Source organism: Anopheles ziemanni, chromosome 2 (assembly GCF_943734765.1).
Source record: "Anopheles ziemanni chromosome 2, idAnoZiCoDA_A2_x.2, whole genome shotgun sequence".
In the NCBI taxonomy this organism is placed as follows: domain Eukaryota; kingdom Metazoa; phylum Arthropoda; class Insecta; order Diptera; family Culicidae; genus Anopheles; species Anopheles ziemanni.
In genome coordinates, this window is record NC_080705.1 from 18,320,110 (window position 1) to 18,343,531 (window position 23,422).

At 43.6% G+C, this 23,422-nt stretch overlaps 2 protein-coding genes across 3 annotated transcripts; both read left to right on the forward strand.

Moving 5' to 3' along the window:
• Positions 1-236: 236 nt before the first annotated feature.
• LOC131286853 (putative inorganic phosphate cotransporter) lies at positions 237-19,399 on the forward strand. Of its 2 annotated transcripts, XM_058315868.1 has the most exons (6): positions 237-715; positions 758-832; positions 16,931-17,565; positions 17,635-18,019; positions 18,633-18,871; positions 19,176-19,399. In XM_058315868.1, exons 1-6 carry the CDS (start codon positions 616-618, stop codon positions 19,392-19,394), a joined length of 1,653 nt encoding a protein of 550 aa, XP_058171851.1. In that variant the 5' UTR covers positions 237-615; the 3' UTR covers positions 19,395-19,399. The 2 variants fall into 2 exon arrangements, with proteins under 2 accessions (XP_058171851.1, XP_058171843.1); XM_058315860.1 differs by having other exon boundaries at positions 237-832.
• Positions 19,400-20,878: 1,479 nt separating this feature from the next.
• LOC131293102 (sialin-like) lies at positions 20,879-23,184 on the forward strand. Its single transcript, XM_058321182.1, has 4 exons — positions 20,879-20,912; positions 20,987-22,162; positions 22,230-22,270; positions 23,026-23,184. Exons 1-4 carry the CDS (start codon positions 20,879-20,881, stop codon positions 23,182-23,184), a joined length of 1,410 nt encoding a protein of 469 aa, XP_058177165.1.
• The last annotated feature ends 238 nt before the right edge of the window (positions 23,185-23,422 follow it).

Consider the following 23,422-nt stretch of genomic DNA (forward strand, 5'->3'; position numbering starts at 1 on the left):
CTGTGCTATTTTTTGTTTACGTTGAGATCAGGCAAGATCGCGATGTGTTAGTGTCAATCAGTGAAGCTTGCAAGATGAGTTTAAGTGCTACATAGTCGAATTTGCAGCTGCCACACATTTGTTTTTTTGTTTCCATTTCCAACAAACAACTTTTTTCGCTTCTCTAATCTTTTACAATGGCGAAGGAGCCTTTTTTGTTTTTGCTGTTTCGGTGCTCCTTATTAGAACTTTCTCTGCCTTATCTTGCCGGTCTTAGCTGCCTCGTGTACGCCCTAACGGTACCAGAGCTCGTACAAAGTATGACGATGGAGGTCGATTCGGTCCAGATTTGTCAAGTCGGTCCCTGGTGCCGGATGAAGGAAATGAAAGCAGTTCAACCGTGAGGCCTACCGGAGTGCGTTATCAGTTAATCACAGAGTCAATTTGATGTCATCACCCACGGCCGCCACGGAACTGGCAGCGAATGGACCGGTTTTATTTTAAGACCAGCGAGCCCCGTTTAACCGGCATTAGTACCACTGTTCGGTTCCTGCGGGATCGGTTCGTTCTTCTAGTGTGTGGTGTAGTGTGTGTCAAGTGTGACTGAAGCGTGATCCCTGTTGGTGCACCGTGAAAATGTTTAGTCCAAAGGCAGGCCCTTCGGGGGAGCGGACACCGTTGTTGAGTGGAAAACTCCTGGGCCCGGTGGTGATCGTAGAGGAAAAAATCGTCCAAGGTCCGATAGCGATCTTCGAGGAGCATCATGCCGTGACGGAAGAGTACAGGGAAATTGTGCTACCCGAAAACTTTCACTCGTCCTATCGGCACCGGTGGTTAGAATGTCTCTCTAGAGGTAACTATAATCTGTAAGATAAGTGTAAGCATTGAACTCTCGATAACAAATGGGTGAACTGTGTATGATCTGGTGAGAACCATAGTCGATATAAAAATTACACACAGTTGTAAACGTCAAATTCATTATCCTTCGTCGATCATCAATCACACAATATCTACTCTTTACTATGAAGGAATCAGCAATCAGTAAAAAAAGAGGTCAAAAACGTAAACTATTGTCCCACAACCAACGTTGTGACAATAAAGATAATAGAGCGAAATGTTGGCGCTTCTTTGACACAATCAAAGTTTTAAGTGCCCAGGCTGTATAACTAACTCTAGAATGTTTGCAAATAATCTATGCATATGACTTTTCCAGTTGAACTTTGAACAATAAGAGTTCTTCATTGTCAACTTTAGTGAAGTAAAGTCAGGGAAGCTGAATTCAAGAGGCGTATCATCGCATTAAAAAAGTAAAAAAAGAAAATGATGTTCATTAGGTGATTTTGTGAGAGTGAGAGTCAATCTTTTTTTAACGGTACTGCAAAAATACTTATATTCACGCACATTGCATTCTGTATGAATGATTAATTTACTACATTTTTTATTTCAAGAAAAGTAATGAATATACTATTTTATTGCCACGTTTGTATCAAACAAAGTTTATTTAAAACAAACAAATATTGTTCAGTTTTATCAGATTCTGCAATTTTGAAATTAATTGACAGTTGTTTTAATTTTTAATTTATAATATTGATGACATAATATCCACACAAATGCAGAAATTGATTATTTGTCTAATTCGACATGTTTGGCTGTAATTTTAGAATTTCCTGTCATCCGTTCAACAAATAATGTACGTTCATGGTAATTATTATGGTAAAACAGAGTTTAAGATGAATATTTCTCCTGATAACGTTTTACAGTTTTGAACGAATAACCAATACGTCAATAAAAACTTAAAACCAATTGTTAAAACTGTTTTGAACATCCATTATGGGATGTTGATGTTGGTGTATTCAAGATATACTCGCTTACCTTAAATCCCATCCCTGAAGGACGTTCACTTCCGTCCATTGGCAGGAGTTCTAGAAATTGAGGGTTCCTACCCTCCACACCGTACCGAACCGTTTAGATGTTTGCAGAGTTATTTTAGTCAACTTGTAATTGACTAACTTACACGCGTCCGCATTTACAAGTGCATTAGCGATAACTGATCATCATTCGTCACAATTTGCACACACATTGCAACGTGCCTAATATAATGTTGGCCGGCTATCACCCCGGTATCGAGGAGGGCGAGTGCATCCCATTAGTATGTCGGCTAACGCTCCCGTAGAAGACGTGGCGGAGGCGCTAGTGCAGTGTCGTGTAGACGATGCTTCTGTTCGGCAACGGAACATGGCTCATTTGCATGTTGAACCTACACGGCTGCAGCTGCTGACCGTCACGCACGTGACGGCGTGCGCTTTAAGAAGCCATCCCTCCCTCGCCATGGTTTCGACATTGATCTGTGCTATTGACCTAATCCAGGCCGTTTGCTCGACGGTTCGGTATGGTTTATGCATGGTTGGAATAATAACTTGGACTGGTTGGGGAAGAGAGTTCCAGGAACCGGAATTTCGCGCTCTCCAAGCAAACAAAAAACTCCGGAAGTTGTTTTCCGATGGCAGCTGGCGTCCAACTCAAAGTACAGAATAAAACTGTTTGAGGGGTTCTTTTTCTTTCCCCTGTTTTTCTCTACCAGCAGCTACCAGGCGACCAAAGACCAGCTTATATGGGATTGTTCTGTGTCTTTATGAATACCAAGTTTTCACTTTTATCTACACTTTCCCTTTCGTTTGAAGTATCATGCTGCCGTCCTGCCCCAATTTCCCCCTGGTACGAGCTATCTCTGGAGGACTCTTCACTTAGAGTCCTTCCATGGCTCGATCCCGTCTCGTCTTCGCCGGTCACAAAGCGTCCAAATGAACCTAACCTTACTCAACCGCCTACCACTAGCATTCGGGATGGGGATTGTCTCTCCATGCTGATCTCTTAGACACCATCGCACCCACTTCCACCAGTCCTGTCTTCCTGCCCCGGTCTCCAAACCGAACGAGGATTCCTACCGGAAAACCTGCGACCCTGGTACGGCCGCGCACGGTTCATCTTTGAAGTGAAAATATCAAAGGAACTCGCTAGGTGTCTTTGAAGTGCGTGGTGCGCGTTGTCTTGTTTGTCGGTGGGCAAATTAATTTCATTCCATTTTCATTAACATCAAACGGTTGGCCCGGGTGCTCTTGCTCCGGGTTGGCCGGATTTCTGCGGGCCACAAAGACATTCATCGCTTCGTCCTGCCAGTAGTGGGCGGCAGATGGGGCGGAAGTCTGTAGTCGTTGTTTCATGTTTGCTGCGTCCTATTGTTTGGAAAGTCGTTTTTTGGAGAGGGGAGAGGAAGAGCTTTTCCGGACATAGCGGAATGTCGCCTTCTGTGGAGTGGAGCTGAAGTTTACCAAAGCGGGGCGAAGGGTGGTCGTTGCAGTAGGGGGCGAATGTTAGATAAATGTAGAAGCAACAATCGTGCGCTGCATGGACAGATTTAGATCCTTTGAAGTATCTTTTTGATGGTGATGCCGACACTCCCTAAAAAAGGGACACTTTACTTCCAACTGCACTTCGGACATGTCCACAAGATATCGCGCAAAGAAGAGTGTATTGTTTCGAGGGGTTGTATCTTAAGCGGGGAATTGTTTCTGTAGAAAGAGGGATTGAATTTGAAAACATTTGAAATATGCTTTGATTGACCTGTACTATTTCTGCATGATTACATACTATCATGTGTAGTTTGATAAACTCTTTTATAAGCAGCTAAATCATTCCATAAACAGAGTGTTATTGAATTGAAATGTGTAATCAAAATGAAACTTGAATTATGAAAAAATCCATCGTTTGACCAAAAAGTATCGCACTTCCAATGAAACTAAATTGATAACACACGTACCTTTTGAACTAAATATTTGTTTGAGTTCATACATATACTTTCTTTTCTAGAAGTTATTTTTTATCAATTCATCGTGTAAATCATATTGCAAACTATCTTTAAATACAATTTGTTGTTTTCTTTTCCATTTTTGAACACCTTCAATCATTATTATACTCCAAATAGGACCTTTCTGTTTGTACTATTTCTATTTGTGAAATAAAACAAGAGTTTGAATTTCTCATTTACTTCACATCTTTTGTACCAATTATTGTGACAGCTAATCAAATTAGACTGATGACACATGTTCGCTTCTTTTGAAGCTATTTAGTTCCGCTCCACACCTGCCAGCAGCGTCAACATCATCGAGCAGGTTAAATGAATTTTAATCGTGATAACATTTTGTGTAATTCATCGCATTGCAAACGCGCGTGTGATGACTATTTGTATTTGTCTCGTTGAAGTCGTACAGGTGTTATTGCACCTTCAATGCCATGGGACGGAAATAGCCGTCCCGTTGCGTACGTAAATTTTCACTGTTTTTTTTCCTGATAGCTAAATTTACGATGTGGTCAGAAACTTTAGTGAGCAAAACAGGATTGCAATGCACGTCTCTATAATGAATCACTAGTACGAATGCGTTGCATTGTACGGTATAACAAATGTGACAATATTTACCGAATGTTCTAGTATCGAATGAACGTTACATACTGTTTAAACAAAAAACGATTGTAGAATTTAGGATATTTTGCCAGAAACTGAAACAGAAACGGATTTCAATTTAAAATTCAACAAATTATCTCCTAGGTTGTTGTTTTACATTTCAACACACCTCGCAGTGCGGGACATTGATTGATCATATACTGGCATTGGCCTTCGCGACTTGAGGACGCCAGTTAAGTCGAACGGCGCTACGAACTCAGCCATCACAAGACTCGTCCCATTTCCCACCTCGGTCACGGTCAGACTATCGGCATCGACGGGACAATCTGATAGTAACCCCCAAATCGTTCCCAAACAGGGGACCGCCAGCAAGATCACTATCGCTGAGGGTGTTGGGTGTAGGCAACTCTCCTGCACGAAAATGAAAGCGCCACCATCGAAATGCACAATATCTTCTCCCACTCTACTGTCCATTCATTATTTATAGAAAAAAAAATGAAGAAAGATAAAGAAGTCCTCTCAAGCGCACAGGCACACGCTTGAAGGGGACCTGCTTCATCTTATCTAGTTTACGGGAGCCGATTCTTGCTTATCATCTTGTCTCTCATCATGTCGCAGCACACAACAATGGGGAATTGTTATGATTAGCGCTCCTGTCAACGCTCATTAGAGCGACAAGCGTTTTCGTCATTGAGTGTTGGGCGATGAATAATGGGAGTCTGTTGTGTTTTACTACATTTTAAAACTCACTTATTACCAACCGTTGTGTACTTTCAACCACTTATTGATCTACTCAATTTGAAATAGAACCCTTCAACTGTAGGCTTGGGAACAATATTTACAAATTTACCCCTCTCTTCACATTAGTTGAGTGGAAAGTTTGACGAGGGGTTTGTTCGCGAATCAGACACTTTTATTGTGTTGAATCGTTAATTATGCTATTATACTATTGACACTTCTATAGAACAAGAAATGTGTGTGGAAGTGTGTTGGTTTGATATTTATAGTAGCTTATTTTTGTAACATTGAACGTCGTCTGCGTTAAGTATAATTTTATGCAAAACAAATTCTCCAATTTCTTGACTGAATCGAATGAAACTAGTTTTGATCAGTTTGGACTCATTGAATCCGGCGCGTAACCGACGATGCCGACATAAAACATACTCTAACCCACATAAAATAAAACTTTACCAAACGCACTACACTCTTGCGCCAATCCCTCTCCCACCCTCCTCCTTGTGCAAACTGTTGAAGGGTGATCAATGCTTGCAAATTATCATATCAGTCCCACATGTTAAAGTAAAACACACACAAACACATTTACTTGCATTGCATCACATCATCCCTGATCTGGTTTGTGCATTGTGGGGCTTCAGCTTTTATTCTCCTCGGCCACCCGCAATGCTTCCCATATGTACCCGGAACGGAAGCAAACACTAGCCCCCCGTATCGTACCGATGTTGGTCTAATTATGGGGTTCGGTTTTTGTTATCATTTTTGCAAACTGGGCAAACTTTGTGTGAGTGTTGGCATTAGATGGCAATGAACCGTGTTTTATTTTTGAATCGAGGAAGCCATCGGCGTAAAGATATCGCGAGATAGGTCCATTATTACCGATTGATATGGTATATTTAAAAAGTGGCGTAGGAAGGTCGATAGGATGTAATATTGGTACAAAGAATGATTTTAAAACATCTAAACAAGATAGTGGAGCGGCTTAAAAGGATTAATAAATACCAAGTATTGTTGCTAATATACAAAAAAGGTCCGTAATAATTTACAAAGAAAGTGAGTGTATATGCAAATGATCTATGAATATATGGCAGAAATAACAAAGCGTAAAAAAATTACTTGGAAAAGTGAAAAAAGTCAATATGAAAAACACATCAACAACAGAGAGAAGAATAAAAAAGAAATAAAAGAATCGGATTGAAGGAAAGGTTACACCAACAAAGGAGAAAATAGATGATCTTCAAAGTTAAGATTAGAGTTGAATCTGTGGTTGTTGATTAAACCATACGAATACACTTCTTTTAGAGCTGTATTTGTTCTTTAGCTGTTCTTTCTATTCATCTGCGTCATTGATTGTAGGCCTTCCCTCCCAATGCTGACACTCTGAGCTATCTCCAAACTCATGACGCGCAATCCTTCTGTCACCTCAAGGAGGTTCGATTCCCGATAGACATCCGGCGATGATGCGCAAGGGTTGTCGGTGATTGATTTATGGGGATTAAAATATCACACTCAGAGCTAGAGAGAGGGTGGTACTGAATTCGTCCGATCCGATTGGCATAACAAGGTGCCAACAACAACGAGGATACTTCACAAAACGAAGAGGCAGCCGGTCGGTGAGAGAAGAACGCAGGACATTATCGGGGCTCGTGCGCTTCTTTATCGAAACCAAGCCATAAACGCCGGTGGGGTTACCGTAGGACAGGGCGGTTTTATAGTACCACCCGCGAATGGCCACTCGATTGACTTAATTTCGCCACCGTGGGGAAGAAGAATTTCAAGGTTTTTTCCCCGCTCTCACAAAGGAGAAGCTGCTATGTAGAGCACCGGGTTAAACTTGCGGCTTCCCCGGAAACCCACGGGGCGTCGTCAAGGTGAGAGCATTGTTTGCCGCGGGTTAGCGAACTCCAGGCGGGGAGATTCACAAGTTGTTGGAAATAATGTTGTCACCGCGCACACCCGGTTCCAATCCGGGACGAAAGTGGTTGTAAGAATGTGCGAGAGTGCATTTTCTCGGGCGACTTGACGTGAAGTGGCCGGGTACGGAAAACCGGCTCTCATTGACGGCAGCAGACGGGACATTCTTTATCGGCGTTGGCGTGGTGCTAGTGGTTGTCTAATGACCATCTCTTTGAAGAGCCCGTCAATTTGGAGTCAAAATTATTACATGCTGGAATGTGGGATTTGCTGACGCCTGAATAGGACTGATGTGTCTCAATTGAGTAATTACCAACGCATATGGATGTCTTTTGATTTGGACTTTTTGGATATGATATGTTTTACACATATTTCTCAAACTCTTACCTCTAAAGTTAGCTAGAATTGTGTTCGATTTTGGTTTTAAAGATGAAATGTAATTACATGATAAAAAAGTGAATTAAGTGAATTAACATTTTAAATTGTAAAAAAAAAAGTTACAACAATTAGCCTCACGGCCACGAGAGGCGAAAATTATTTTTCACCCGAAAAAAACCGGTTTTTTTTCGCTTCAACACCGTTTTCACGAAGTTCACCATGGCCGGGCTCTTTATCGTAGGGCACTCACAACACTGTCTTTTATCAGAAGATTTTGGATGAAATTGATAATTCTTTAATTAATATATCAAATAAACGTTCAATAATTGCTAGACTCGGTGATAATACGCACCACGGCAGAACAGTTTGCTTAGATTTGAGCTGTCAAAACATTTTCACCCTTTTTTCGCTACCATTTTCGTGGTCCATCCACAGATTTTGAAAAACTTTTTCGGCACTCACAGTCGCGAAAAAGTGAGTGCCGAAAAAGTTTTTCGTCTCTCGTGGCCGTGAGGCTATTCGTAATATGTGCTGCTCTATATGATTTTCTCTGCTTTTCAATAAAATGTACAATTTCCCGGACGTAAAAGTCGCTTAGTGTACAGTGTATTTACATAAAGGTTAAAGTATTGTTACAAGGTTACATTTTTCCTTACTTTAAACTTAATGCTAGGATTTGTTATTACTCGAAATTGTAAAAGATCTGCCCAATTTGTATAGTTCACTTGAATCGTGTTGATTGTTTTCTGAAACAAGATAAGATTAATGAAGCATGCAATTTAAACTTTCAGACTTTTATTTAGTTATTATTTTTAGCCGAAACAGGTACTCATAATTGAATATATTGTTTTGTTGTTATATAATAGATTAAGTGCTCTTTTTCTTTTGCTGGCGATTTTTTTTCCATAAATGAGTGTAATTAAATTCGTTAAATCCAGAATTTTAAATATGTGCTTTAGCAATGTGTAAATCAATCTCGATCGCTTTCTATTTTTACTTATACCAGATCCTTGCGTTGATGTGTTGTATTTACTTCGCACCATTAATTCTATGAAAACTTCTGCGTATCTTTTTATGATCACAGACCTGACCTTTTTGCCTTGATGGTTTGGCTGGTGAAAACACCTATGTTTCTGTCGATCACTTGCTTAAACATATTTTAATCGACACACAGTTTGACCTCTTAATGCTACTGCTTAGCAACTCTTAACATCAATTTTCACGGTTCTTCCTCCCTTGACTACATAGAAGCATTAGAAAAAAAAGATCCTAAAACAAAAGGCATCCGACGGAACGTACCTCCAGACAGTTGTTCCGGCCCGGGTACTTGCGGGCCCACTGGCAACAACTTTAGGCCAGGCCGGGGCACCAGACGGTTCGTTAAGTCCCGTGCGGCGGTCGTCTCGTCTGGCAAAGTGCTTTCAACCGTTGGCCGCGCCAACCCGTCACCCAAACCCCGGCAACCCCTTTGGCACACACACGCACACACTGATAAGCCGCGGGCCACCTACACCGCGACGTACCAACACTGCGGAACGCGCGATATACGGCCTCAGGTGCGCGGACAATTATTTATGAGCGTTCCGTTCGTGCCGAGCGGTTCAATCGATTCGCGAACGTCCAACCGCCGACAACAACCGCCGGACGAGCAGGAGCTTTTTCCTCTATCGAGTTTCGAGAGTTCGATCGTGTGGTTTGCTCCGGTTGTCACTGTTGGACGGAGGACCCCCCGGCGAAAACGGGAAAAAGCGACAGTTTTCCTCAAACACGAAACCTGCTGAAATGTGATGTGCGCGATCGATTTCGACTGTCAAACCCTTTAATTAATCCAACGCACGATAAGAACGCAAACCTCCTCTGCCGAAAAGTGAAGTGAAACTTACCGCCCTAATAAACTTTAGCCCCGCCACCCTCGGTGGAAACCCTACGTCACACAGTGTGCGTCGAGTGTCAAAGTGTGCCGGAAAAAGGGCCCCCGATCGCTACGGCCTTCCCTACGGCCTCATTCTCGTCCTGCCAAATGCGGACACAGACCACCTGCGCAGGTCTAGGTGTCGTCTAAGGGAGGCAAAGGGCCCAGGCGGTGGCCAAGCCGAGTCGAGAGAGTAGTTTCCAACCCAGTCGACTCCAGCGACAATAGAGTTTCGCGATTTTGTTACGGGTTGGCGAAAGTGCGCGCGCCGATCGCGTCGTTGTCGTCGTCGTCGTCGTCGTGTTACGCTAGTGTGTGGTTTTTGGGTGTTGGATTTTGGTTTGCGGTTTTCACCGGTGCGTGGTAGCGGTACGCTTTATTGATTGTTTCACCTGGTGCCTCGAACAAACAAGCCAACAAAATGTATAGTTCCGGCTGGCAGCAGCGGTTATCCCGATGTGAGTAAATTCGATTAAACCAAACGAGACAAACCGTTTATGTTGAAGTGCAATCCAAGCGTTAATGGAAGCTTTTCGAAAAGGAAAAAATAAGTTCGGTTATCATCCAAGGAGCAGCAAAAGTTTGGAAAGTAGAAAAAACAGTATTCCCTTATCCTTTGTATAGCAAAGGGTGCTGCAACGAGTGTATGCTACTAATTAAACAAAACATTTTTGAGATGATCGAGAGTGTGAAAGGTCGATTTGTCTCAGCGATCCGTGGAAATGCATTCACAAATGCATTGATTAAATCCATCAGCTACGGCTAGGGTAGAGATCTTGGGTGATAAAATGCAAACCATCTCTACCGCTACCGCGTCCAGCCTTGTCCCTGGGCTGCGTGCATTAGGCGATCGTTTTATAAAAAAAGCACATTTCGATCGCGATCGTTCAATGTCAACGCATCGTGTGAGGACGCACAGGTTGCGAAGTATGGATTGCGATGAACATAGGCTTTGAGAGACGGTGTCGGCTTCGTCGAGCTCGATCTTTGATGTTGGCGAATTAGCGAATGGTAAACAGTCCCCGACATAGGCTTGCAAAACTCTAGTGCTACGTAGAACATAATACATTTTCAATCATTGATTCTTAATCGATGTGCAAACGGTTGAATCGTGCATTTCAAGGATTGAACGATTGAAATCATTTATTTGCTGTTTAACTTGCTTTTTGCTGCGGGAGATTCTTTTGGTGACAAAGTGCCTCACCCAAAACTTATAAAAATTTAAACTTCCAACTTCCAAATTATTATATAATTTTCCTCACGTGTGCGAAACTAAAGTGAACTACGCCACGTGTAAAGTATCCAATAGCGGTTAGTAATTAGTGAAGCTCATTTGTCACAGTTGAACCGAGCAAAAGTGAGGAGAAGCAGCGTTACTAATAAGATGCACATGCAAAGATACGACTGAACAACAAAACTATCCAATCAGGCAGGTGTTATCAAAAACTGACCGCACAAAACTCATCCATTAGGCAGATTAAACTTATCTTGCCTGTAGGATGTCCGCGTGATCGTCATTAAGCATGCTAACAAGAAATTTATTTTATTTGATATATTACACAGCAAATCCTAACTACCCACATAAAAACACTTAAAATTTTAAAAGTAAAGGTAGAGGCAAAACTATGTGGGGTTCAGTGAGATGTTTATTTTATTTCTTATTTTGAAAAGCTTTAAAAAAAAGCAAAAAGCATCCAACTACTGTGAAAAATAAAGCCAAACTAATTATTGTTTGCATTATAAACAAGCTTAAGAAGTTTATGCAAACCTTTGACCACATTGTAGAGAATATTTAATTTTGATTATTTTTAAAATAAAATTGTGATTTTATTAGCTTTCACCAGTCCTTCCGGTCGCCAACGAACTCTGGCGTTTCCTTTATTTGCACAACTGAAACGTTCCCGTCCATGGTCGGCGGTAGCTAAAAATAAATCCCAAACAAGTAATCAAACAACGATTTCGGTACCATTTGCGTCTCCAGCGGATTTCGTCCGATCGATCACGATCACTTTGGGAGTGTGTGCGGTAAAGGGGCAAGAGGGCTCGCGACAAAACAATTGTTGTCGCGAAAATAGAATGCGGCTCGTCACGTGTGTTTGCGGGGGAGGAAGCTTGAGGGGGGGGGGGGTGTTGCGCTATGTGGGGGTGTTTTTTATTATGATGTACCAACCACCCCTCGCCCCGTGGGTTGTAGTTTTCCCTCGTCTGCTCTTTCTTTGCATCGGCCCGTCACAACACAATGGAATGCCGAAACGGTGCCGTCATCATGCACGGAAATGATCGAAACGTTTGTGTGTTGCCGGTTAATAAAGAGGCACAAAAATAAAATAAAAAACTCCAGCGGACCGCAGCTCCAAGAGCAATCATTTTTCATTCACCACAGGGGTAGGGTTCGCTATTTTTCCCTTTTTTCTAAGCAATTTTCCCGGAATCCGACATGCAAATTTGATACAAATTAACAATGTTCCATCAAAGTGAGAGCGTAATTTTTTCTGTACCATTAACCTAACTATTACTATGCCATTATAGCGAAATAACAATTTTGTCATATTATTGAATCATGACTTCTTTTACTCATCAAGTGATAGCTTATATTTGGAGCTATTTTATATCAAGCCATTAGAAGAGTTTAAAGTTCAATAAAGCGAAGTTCAATAGAGCAGAAAATAGATAAAAAGCGGTGAAAAATCTCCACTTACAAAAAATGCCGGCCCATAATACAAAACACGCGGAAAAACTGCACAATTCTAATTGCACGTTTGGGTAAAAACAAGCATAGTCTCGTGCCCATAGTACTGAACATGAAAACCCCCGCCTCGAGAGGTGTTACTTAACACGCGGAAGTGAGTAGCAGTGTATCGGATTAATGTAAACGTCGACCATAATCATCGGAAGACGTCGACGAGAGAATGGGCGGAGGGAAAAGGAGTGGAAATCATGCATAAATCTAAGCAATCAGTTGATTCTGTGATGTGTCTGCGTAGTGGTTTTCGCAGTTGTAGAAGGAACACTAGGTATCCGCGTTTATAAAGAAGCCCCTTATTTTTGTTTAAGTTGCGAGAAGAATGTCGCGATGACAAATGAAGGCCGCATTCATCCTGGAAACCTTGAATTTTTACACTTTTGTTTTCAACTATAATTTCAGATTGATGGTGCGCTTTCGCTTTTAGTTTTGTTTCTATTTTTTTTCAAAACGAAAACATATTAAACGAAACCCAAAAATGGCACCTGCATTGTGCGCCAAAAATAAAAACATTTGAAAAATATAATAAATCCATACATACACACAAACTCTGTTTTCCCTTGTGCCGTGAGCGTTAAGCACGAGACCGAAAAGGCTGTCGGAAAATGGAAGTAAACACGCACGCACGCACGATCCACTGACACAGTATGTGCAAGCCGCAGCTGAAGATTGGACGCCGAAGGTTGCCCGCAAGTTCAGGGGCTTCACGGGTTGGTGGTTTCTTTTGGCCGCCAGCTTTTTTGTTTTGTTTTTTATGTCATTTGCTCGTCTAGGTCGGACGTGTTTTGCATTTAAAAATTAGGATTTTTGTATCAGTTGATAAATGATTTTTTCTATCTATTTGATAGGAACTTCCATGACTATAGAAGATCTTCTATCTATTTGATAGGAACTTCCATGACTGTAGGAGAACTTGATTATTGGTTTACAAATTAGAAACATTTGCTTTTATATTGAAACAGCGAAACTAAAAAAATGTTTCAATTGAGTCATACTTTTATCTATCTTCAGTTACCAAAACAAAAAGGTGTGACAAACCAAATCACCAAATCAAACAACGCGCACCTACCATTATCGTGTGGCAAATTTGACTATGATTACAAATCACAAAATGGAGGGCAAATAGAGGGCCCTTTCAAGACAGTACCTTTAACAACTTTGTGGTTCTTTAACACTCCCATGCAAATAAGGGAAAATGAGGGCAAGAATGACGCTAGATAGGGATGTGGTCCACAGAACGATTTCGATAAAGATTATCTGACTACAAACGAGGAAAAAACCACCGACGTCAAGCAAATTACACGCTATAAATTGCAATGCGGTACGGAAACCCCTCGGAAAGTCAGTCGGTGGTTTTATGCGCTTCTATTAGTGACCTTCATAAACAATATCCCTATCCGTCTGACAATCGCCCAAAATCACCCTTGTGCTACACCAAGGGCTGATAACAGTGTAATAAAAATAAATATCTGGTCAGTTATGACTACCGTTTTGTTGTTCCCATCCTGTACCAGTTCTCTCCCACTCGGAAAGCAGTAGTAGTTTGTGATTTTAATTCTGACTACCACTGCTTTGGTATTATCTTATCAAAATGTAATGCCATAAAAATGCCGAGCGCAAGAAAAAAGTCCGATGATTTTTCAATCATAAAAAAAGAAATCAATTGAGGATAAGATTGATCTACGATAGTGATGTCATTCAAAAATAGAGCTGAGGACTTCTATTTACATATTGAGGAAACAATATATAGGCTCATCAGCTGATTTCTTATGGCACAGATTTCTGTGTTGTTGTCTTTCCCTTGAAACGGATCCAGTTGTTTAAAGTGTCTGTAAATAGTTACAAGGGAATTCTTCTGGGGGGAAATCCATCGCACTAAACTAGGACACGGATATCAACCGAAGGACTGAGGACTGAAGATCACCATCGAAACACTCGAACCCCGACGATTCCATTTATTGGCATAATGAAACTACAAACAGTGTCAAGTGGTTGTGGAATGCACAACACGACACTGTAACTATTTGTTTTCTTCGCCAACATTTTGCTTGTCGCAGGCATTCCATCTTTTTCAGGTCACGGGACTTAGTTGGACTTCACACTCCAGGAAATTCCCATCTTGGAGCATTCTGGTTTTGTGTCGCATTGGATGTAAGAAATTTGACGGTAGATTGCTGCGATGATTGTTTTGGGCTCTGCGCAAACATGCGTAAATAATTGCGCAAACTCACAAGTCGTGTTGGGAATTCCCTCCATTTTTGGGAAATCTCGTTCGCCCAATGTCTATACCGGCGATTTATTTGCACGGCTCTGTCTATTTACAGTCGTCTGGTATCTCGGATTCCCTCTTTTGATCATGGTGGTTGGTGTTGGCATTGACCACAAGCGCGCGATTTCGCACCACATCTCTCCATCTCTCTGGGGAGTTGCAGAAGGACAGCCCATCGCCATCCGCTGGCACCTTCTTTTGGAAGGTTGTATCGGCATTCTTTTTTTTTTCGAGTGCTCGAGCTTGCCTCCTATCAGCAGTATCGGGGTAATTGAATTATGGAGTTAGATAACTGGTTGGTTGATTGACCTAGCAACCTCCACAGTGCATTACATCGATACCCAGAGTGCATGCCTCCCTTTTGCCCATTCGGTGCAACTCCCCGAGATATAGAGCCGTTGGAGGGGAATCGGGCGCGAAATCTTATCTGAGATTAGAGCCCACTTTATAGCTACTTTATAGTCGGTAAGCTGCGCTAGACAGCTGATAGGGAGCAAATTATCGTGCTGACAGGTGGCCCCACAGCTGCTGCCGGCTGTCGGGGAGCATCCATGATCGATTGGCGGGGACGGAAAGCGGGCCAAGATATATCTTATGCCCGGGTCGGGACAAAGGGTTTTGTTGCCAATGGTTTCCGATCTATCAAGTTAAGTCCGAGAGCGGATGATGAATTTACGACGTCATGACATAAACCGGCAGTGATTAGTTTGAACTACACACTTACGTACACACACATCGATGTTGGGTTAATTCCGAGCATTGTAGGCGTGGGACCTCGAAACTCCACGATACCGTTACAGCGAATCCGAACAGCTGATGCGTCTTATGTAAATCAATAACGATCGTCGATAGGAAATCGCGCGAACAGCTACACCCGAGATCCGTTGGTTCCCATCCAACCTAGTCTAGTGAAGCGGCACCCTACACTCTGTCTCTTGGTGATTTTCCGGATGGGAAGCGGGTTTGCTAATTCGCTCGACTTTCATGCGGCTGAACTTGTTTAAAGTGTTTCAGGTATGCATTCGATGTTTCCCGTGATTCCCATGCGTGTGATGATGGTATATCGATCAAAGTTCAAAACTGGAATCCACACAATGCAACGAGGGGTCGGTAGGGAGAATTCATTTTCCCTGTTCCACGCGACCGGTGATTTTCCTCTTCAAAGCGAGAAGCGCTCGGAAAGTGGCACTAGATTTTATTCGCGAAACGAAGGGCTTATGAGAAGTTGGGATTTTTCCATCTGTTGGGAACACTGGAAATTGTATTAAATAAACACATGTGCCTTTTCACATTCTATTTCATAACCAATATGGAAGATAACGGTGCGCAGGTATATTTCATCGAAGAATATGATCCATGCTAAAGATCAATTGCTTTTAAATTACATTTCCTTGCCACATACAAATTTTGGCACGGAAGTGTTCCAGTACGACTGGCAAAACAAACTTCACCAACAACGCGTTCGCTAGACGCTAGACCGACTCAGACGGTCGGCGGCGTAGAGAAGCGCCATCCTTCACACTTGATTAAATAACAGGCGTTCTTTCAATTGAATTCTTTTAACAACAACAGGCTCATTATTAGTTCCTTGTTCTGAGCGAAACAGGACAGTTCATTGATCACTGTTCGATAGATTGGTGTTGTAGGTACCATTAGTGATCGGGTTTCTTCCCCTATTCGGACACTGTGTGTTCTGTGTGTGTGCGCTTTATATTCCTTTGTTTTATATCATCGTTTAAATTGACCCAAACCATTAGCACGCAAAATGTTTGAAGGTGAGAGTGGAACGAAGGTGTTGTTGTCTTCTTAAATGGTTCAACGAAATCCTTGAGAATATACGGGCGTTGTAAACACACCTGTCGTGCGCTGCAGTCTCGTGCGGTTGTTAGGGTAGCATTTTAACACTTCAGGCTTCACTTCTCGCTGGTTGCCGATTCTAATTGACACTGGCCGTCAAACATTTAGGCAAACAGATCATTGATGCAGACCATTCGATGACTCTAAGACGTCATAAGCGATCGGTGGACAATGGCTTATTGGCTATGGTTAAATTATGGAATGTCAGGGACTAATTTTATCTGTGTATAGATAAAAAAGACAATATTAAACGTTTTTGAATGATGGAGAATGGTGAATCTGCAACAGTGTCGAGTTCTAAGATTATTACAGTAGTAACAAAGGTACAATAACGTTCTTGTCGATTGATGGCAAATGACTCTTGTCGGTTGATGTCGAGACTAGTGAAAGAATTTCTTGTCTATAAACCATGCTTCATGATATTTCCAACATCAGAAACAACAGAACAGAAAGAACAGCAACGACTTCAGAATTTCATTTGAGTTTATGAATCGGTGAATACGTCACTTTATATAGTAGTCTTTACAGCTCTTAACAGATGATTGAAGAACATAGGCTTATGTTCTGAAACGAGGGAATAAATTTTGGCTTGAAACTCCCTCGCTTTTGTTAAGCCTATTTCATTAGCTTTCTATTGCAAATGTTCTACAGCGTCCAACTAACCAATGTCTTGGTTTCTTCTAGTTTTCATCATCCCGCAGCGTGTGATCCTCGCCATCATGGGCTTCCTGGCGATCATGAACGCGTACACGATGCGAATCTCGCTGTCAATCGCCATCACGGAGATGGTGAACAAGACGGGCGGTGGCGGCGAGGAGGGCGAAAGTGGCGTCTGCCCGATCGACGAGAACGACAACCCGGACGACTTTACCGGCGGTGAGTTCGACTGGGATGAGGAGCTGCAGGGCATCATCCTGTCGTCGTTCTACTGGGGCTACGTCATCACGCACATCCCGGGCGGCATGTTGGCGGAGAAGTTCGGCGGCAAGTGGACGCTTAGTCTGGGCATCCTGTCGACGGCCTTCTTCACGCTGATCACCCCGTGGGCGGTGGAGCTCGGCGGCTCGACGGCGCTGATCGTTATCCGTGTGATGATGGGTTTGGGCGAAGGTACGACCTTCCCGGCGCTGAGTGCCCTGATGGCGACCTGGATCCCGGCGAAGGAGCGCAGCAAGCTGGGTTCGCTGGTGTTTGGCGGCGGTCAGGTCGGTACGATCCTCGGTAACCTGCTGTCCGGCGTGCTGCTGCACAACATCGACGGCTGGTCGTCGGTGTTTTACTTCTTCGGCGGCATGGGAGTTTTGTGGTTCGTGATCTTCGTAAGTATCTGCCTGCACAACTCTTGGCTCTGTGGTTTTCGAATTTGACTGACATGGTTTATTCTACAGACGCTCCTCTGCTACAGCGATCCCGAGTCGCATCCCTTCATCAGCGAAAAGGAAAAGGAGTATCTGAAGCGTGAGCTGGGAACGCTCGAGCGCGACCGCACACTGCCACCTACCCCCTGGCGGTACATCCTCACGAGCGTACCGATGATGGCGCTGGTGTGCGCCCAGATTGGCCACGACTGGGGCTTCTTCATCATGGTCACCGATCTGCCCAAGTACATGAGCGATGTGCTGCGATTCTCGATCAAGGACAACGGGCTCTACTCGTCCCTGCCGTATCTGGTGATGTGGATCGTGTCGCTGTCGACCGGCGTCCTAAGCGACTGGCTGATCACGTCCGGCCGGATGACGATCACGTTTGGTCGGAAGCTGTTCACCACGATCGGTAAGAGGACGGAAGAAAGCACTCTCAACACTCATATCCTTACACACACGCGAGCTTTGATTAAAATATGGGAGGTTCATGAAGAAGCAAAGCAGTCGCCCAATTATTCAATCTTTTACAATCTCAACGTTGAAGCTCTCTTCTAAATATCAAAGCGTACCATACTTCTCAGGATTTGTTCAGTTTGATTTGAATCATTAGAGATAGGAGATTATAGGAGAGAGATAGTAACCTATAGCCTCGATCTTGCTAAATATTAAAAATTCAAGACTTCCTCTTAGCACACTGAAATATTTATTTCCTTTTTTGCAAACAAATCGGTGAATTTATTAAGTAAACTGAATTTGTGTTAAGATCTTTGAGGCAGAAATCGATCTTGTAGGCCCGAATACAAGTAAAAGTTTACGTCTAAGAGTCACAAGACCCAGTACTCTTTATGAATTAATTTCCCGGTCCGTTATTCACCATATTCCGTGACGTACTTCCTCCGCAAGCTGCTCAGCTCAGTTTGATTGAAATCATCAGTTCCTACCAAATGACCCATTGAAAACTCTCCTTCAGTAGCGATTAATTGTTGACCACCATCATCATCATCTCCGCATTCCAATTACAGCGTCGATCGGACCGGCCTGCTTCATCGTCGGCGCGTCGTACGCCGGCTGCGAGAAGGCGGTGGTGGTCATGCTGTTCACCTTCGCCATGGGCCTCATGGGCACGTTCTACCCGGGCATGAAGGTGAACCCGCTCGATCTGAGCCCCAACTACGCCGGCACGCTGATGGCCATCACCAACGGCATCGGTGCCATCACCGGCATCATCGCACCGTACGTCGTCGGCGTGATGACACCCAACGTAAGTAGATCCACACACCGGAAGTCGAAGTCGTGGGGAGCGGGAGGAGGAGTGTAGAGGGAGGGAGTGTTTGTTATTGGATTTTTGCGAACGATCGTTAACCGTTTCCGCTCGACTACGGATGGCGCTTTTTTGTGTGTGAATCACCGTTTCGCAACAATTCGCTCGACAGGGCGGGGATTTCGGTGCATTTGTTTTGACCGTTTGCACATCGATTGCGAAAGGCCAAACAAGCTTACTTTTGCACGCTAACGTCAATCAATAACGATTTCTAATAATTTATCTTTGTCCTTCCCAATTTTAGCATACCCTCGATGAATGGCGGATCGTCTTCTGGATCTCGTTCGCCGTCTTCAACGTCACCAATCTGGCGTACATTCTGTGGGCATCGGGCGAGGTGCAGCCCTGGAATACGCCCCATCTGATGAACAAATCGGTCGAGGCGGGCGACTCGAACTCGTCCGACAAGGCGCTTGCCGAGCCGCGCAAAAGCGACCAAACACTTGGTGCCATAAAGCAGTGAGGAGAAGGGCGGGAGGATATGAGACGCGAGCGGACACCTCATCCATTGTTGCGCCCACAGGCAGAACCAGAGCAGGTCTCGAGAAGGACAACACAGCCGGATAGCGGACCGGAAGATATCCCCGCAGAAGGATGAACCTCTTTTTGTTTGCGAGTGATAACCAAACTTCTCAGTGAAGAACACGCAGGGGAACGACCCAAGGGTACACTAGAAACGGGGCGATCTTTAAACTGTTTCTTATTTTATTAAATATATTTACATACATTATTGTTAACACACGCCGTAGCGCCGCTAACGACCGTCGGGTTAATAGTTAATCCGACCCGTAGGCCACGCGACGGTTTATTCCACTGTAAAACCCGTATTGCCCCATTCGGCGCGATAAGATACCGTGTTCCGAGTGTGCGAGTTTATTTATAGCACTTGTCAGGCGATAGGATACGCGATAGGATTTACCAAGCAGAGGGATGCGCTGAAAGCAAGGGAGGCACGCATCGGTCCTCTGAACAAAGGAACTTTACAGGGTTTGTGTACAGTTGAAAGGTGCAGAAAGAGCTTTAGGGTATGCATTAGAACGAGTAACACTACTGAAGGAAGTCAAAATAAAGGTTATTCCTGTTTATGTAAGGAGTCAGTAGCAATGTTGAATGAATGCGTTTTTACAGATGACGGAAGTGAGTTCGTATGTATAAGAAATTAAAAGAAAATGATTTAATTTCTGTGTTGATCAATGGTGAGTAAATTTCCTGATGCACTTTGGCACACTTTATCAAATTTAATCTTTCATTTTAGTAACACACAATTCAGAGTTGTCAAGCATTAGCTTTGTTGTAAACTATGGAAACTAGAAACCGCTTGATTATATTTTATCAAGATCGATTCAAAGACTGATCGGGTCAAAACTATTCTCTGCTTCGCCATTATTGTGAAAGTAGGTTTAAAAAGTGTTTACTAGCATACTTGCATACTTGTGGGAGATCTTCGCAAAAAAACCTCTTAAACGAAATAGATAATTGAAAATTCTAGATCACAGATCACAATTCTAGATCACAATGCCCATGGTCTCGCGGATAGAAACTGCTCTTCTGTGTGAAATGATGGGATATGGATCCTTTTGGTCGCCATGATTGGCGACATTAAGTGTGTTGGTCTGCTTCATTAGCAGCCTTCCTCCAGAACATATACCGAACATATGCCTTACAGGATAAAAGAAATAAATGGGAAAGTGAAGCAAAGAGTTGCTTTACAAAACTTTTTGGGGTAAAATTTCATATTCGTTCGAATCATTTAACGATCATGGAGAAGCATGTTTTGGAGGTCTATGCGTGGTTCAAAGGATGCCAAACCTTTCGAATGCTGTAGGAAGAAACATCATAGGAGTCATTGGGAAAGCAGCATTGTTCTGTCGGATCATATCGAATCGAGAAGTCTATGGTGTTTTCTGCGTCGTTTAATCTGGAGGTGCAAAGGAACAAAGAGTAAACATGTTGAAGCTTCTGCAGTCCTGCATGGCTGGGAGTAAGTAGACAATGCGGGTATTTCAGTTCCAGAAGCTGCTTGTTTAACGCCCCCGGTTTTACACCCTCCGCTAGCTTTCTTCTGCCAGAAGAAGTACATTCTCACGATGATGACGTTTTTCGCCATCTTCAATCAGTACACGATGCGTATCTGTCTCCATCTGGCCATCACGGTGATGACGGGCGACCGGAATGAGACGGTGTCGGGCGTGACGATCGCCGACGAGGACCACTTCGATTGGGACGAACATCAGCAGGGCGTGATCCTGTCCGCGTTCTACTGGGGCTACACGGTTTCCCATTTCGCGAGCGCCCTGGTAGCGGATCAGTACTCGAAGCATCTGCTAGGGCTGAGCGTTCTGGTGACGGCCATCTTGACCCTGCTGACACCCCTGGCGATCGATGTTGGCGGTGCGTGGGCTTTGGTTGCCGTGCGGGTTCTCGAGGGGATCGGCGAAGGTGCCACCTTCCCCGTGCTGAGTGCCCTCGTTGCCCACTGGATACCGGCGTCGGAACGTGGCTTCTACGGTTCGTTCATCTTCAGCGGATGTCAGATTGGGGCGCTGGTCGGTGGCATCGGTACGGGTTACTTCATTGCCGCGCATGAAACCTGGCGTACGACGTTCTACATTTGGGGCGTCTTGGCCGTCGTCTGGTACGTGTTGTGGCTGTTCATCGGGTTCGAGAGCCCGGAAACGCATCCCTACATCGACGAGCGCGAACGGGCGGAACTGGCCGAGCGGTTGGCGGAGAGCAAGAAGAGTGCGCACATGCTGCCAATTCCATGGCGTCGCATCTTCTCCTCCTGCCCGCTGTGGGGCCTCATTGCCGGCCAGATTGGGCACGACTGGGGTACCTACCTCATCATCACCGATCTGCCGAAGTACATGAAGAGCATCCTGCACATTTCGGTCGCCGACAACGGACTCGTCTCGTACGCTCCCTTCTTCACCATGTGGCTGTTCTCGATCGTCGGCGGGTGGCTTTGCGATCTGCAGATTCGCAAGCAGTGCTCCAGTCGGACGAACGCCCGCAAACTCTGGACCACACTGGGGTCGCTGCTGCCCGCCTTCTTCATGATGGCCGCGTCCTACACCGGCAACGATAAGACGCTCGTCATCACCTTCTTCGCCCTGTGCGTCACATTTCTCGGCGGGTTCTATCCGGGTGTGAAGGTGAACTCGAACGACTTGAGCCCAAACTTTGCCGGCGTGCTGATGGCAATGGTTAACGGCATCGGTGCCATCACTGGTGAGTAATTGAGGTAGTTTCAACATTCGAATAAACGCTTTTCATATTTCATTTCCTTTTCCTCCAGGAATTCTTACACCGTACATCGCGGGACTTTTAACGCCAAATGTAAGTGTTTCCATGATTTTCTGTAGTAAAACTTTACGAAATTATCTGAAATTTAAAAGGCACTAAGGGGGTTTTCTCTAAATATAATATTACAGACACACTGTGTGTGTTGTGCAGGATTTAGCTCTATGAAAATATGTTTTAAGATCGGGAATTATTCATCATTCAATAGATAAATAAAACGACGGGAACATGAGTATTAAATTGACTACTACGTAGTTTACTACAAACTAAAATGCATACATATTTCGTAAAATATGTGAAAATTCTTCAAATTTGATGTGTTTTACAATTTCTATATTAGATAATATTAATTGCGACATTACATAAACGTCATTATATGTTGGTCTTTATTAGAATGCGAAGCAAACATTTTAATTGTGGTTGCATACACACATACAAATAATCTTCAGTATGATTTTGGGATAGGAAATTATTTTTATTTATAGCGTACACTCCTTAAAATCATATAATCAATTTAAGCTTTACCCTATTCGTCTGTAAAACATTAATTCTTCACCTTAAAACTTGAATAAGAATAAACTTGTGCATAAAGTTGGCGCCCATAAACCGTGTACCAACAAAAACTCTTAGCATTATTCCTATAAACAATGTTTTAAAAAGTGTGAAACCAACAGAAAACAAATACTCTTTAATTCGCAAAGAAAATTTTGTTTTTTTAATCACTATAATGCTTTACTAACAAATTTTTGAAACAAAAATTAAACTGTAACGTGCCTTGAATTTTTCAACAGCAAACCTTGGAAGAGTGGCGCGTCGTGTTCTGGATCGCATTCGGTGTCCTGAACGTGACCAACATCATCTTCATCCTGTTTGCGTCGGGCGAAATACAACCATGGAATTATCCTCCAGCCCCGGAGCAGCAGCAGCAGCAGCAGCAGGGATCGTCGTAGAAAGGGAAGCAAACGAAACCAAAAAGTCCATCTTCGACGAGATGAGGAAAACAAACGGGCACGACAAAGCAGGAGAGTGTAGGTGCAGCCAAACGTGCCGAAGAGTGATGAAGGGAAGAGATGGCGGCAGGAGAGGAAGATATCCGATGCCGAAAAACGGAAGGTTTGGCGCGCCAAAAACCCACTTTTTGGGTCCGCTTTTCGTTGGGACACCTTTTTTCGGGCTGCCACCCTGCTA